This window comes from Clarias gariepinus, unplaced genomic scaffold, assembly GCF_024256425.1.
Source record: "Clarias gariepinus isolate MV-2021 ecotype Netherlands unplaced genomic scaffold, CGAR_prim_01v2 scaffold_30, whole genome shotgun sequence".
Taxonomy (NCBI): Eukaryota; Metazoa; Chordata; class Actinopteri; order Siluriformes; family Clariidae; genus Clarias; species Clarias gariepinus.
In genome coordinates, this window is record NW_026520997.1 from 456,764 (window position 1) to 457,500 (window position 737).

Consider the following 737-nt stretch of genomic DNA (forward strand, 5'->3'; position numbering starts at 1 on the left):
AGCGCTCGCGCTTTGGTTCCGGTAATGTGTGATTTATTATTATTAAATCGAAAAAATATACAGTATGTAATACAAGTACAATATAAAAAATATGTCAAATCAGGTACAGAAGATATAATATGATATAAAGATATTAAATAATAAACTTATACGCCTCAGCGTGTCTCTGTAGAAGCTTCTGGATGACGTACGCGGAAGTGGAGCGGTTTCCGTCCAATCAGAGGACGGGTAGTAAGTACGGCCTTCTGACCAATCAGCGTGCAGCTGGGCGGGACCAGCGCGTGTCGGCAGGGTGACATTGAGCGTGTAGACGTCATGCGCGTGTTATAGCGCGTTATAGCGCGCGCGTTGTGTCGCTGTGAGACTCTAAACTCACTCATGGAGACTCCAAGCCCAGGTAACAGCCCTCACACCGCGCACAGTCGCGCTTTAAACACCGCCGGAGCGCCTCAGGAGCCGGCGGGTAGGCTAGGCTAGGCTAAGCTAAGCTACATGTCTGAGGTTAAACAGTGTGCTTAGGTGAATTATTGTAATAAAATACTGATGGAACTAATATCTCTCTCTCTTACACACACACACACACACACACACACACACACAGTGTGGAGAGGAGCAGTGATGTAGTAAAGCAGTGAGAAACATTTTATATAGATATATATTGAAAAACAGTAAGAAACGTGTTTCAGACTCGATATTTAAGGTGACGTCACACACTGATTTGCATATTAATTTGCATA

General features: G+C 44.2%; 1 protein-coding gene across 1 annotated transcript in view; it reads left to right on the forward strand.

Annotated features, from left to right (window-relative positions):
• Nucleotides 1-270: 270 nt before the first annotated feature.
• The window catches only part of cmc1 (C-x(9)-C motif containing 1), an 8,333-nt gene continuing 7,866 nt past the window's right edge, over nt 271-737 (forward strand). Inside the window, exon 1 of the mRNA XM_053490661.1 lies at nt 271-397. Coding sequence (XP_053346636.1) covers nt 379-397 — 19 coding nt within the window. The 5' untranslated portion in view covers nt 271-378. The remainder of the gene's footprint in view (nt 398-737) is intronic.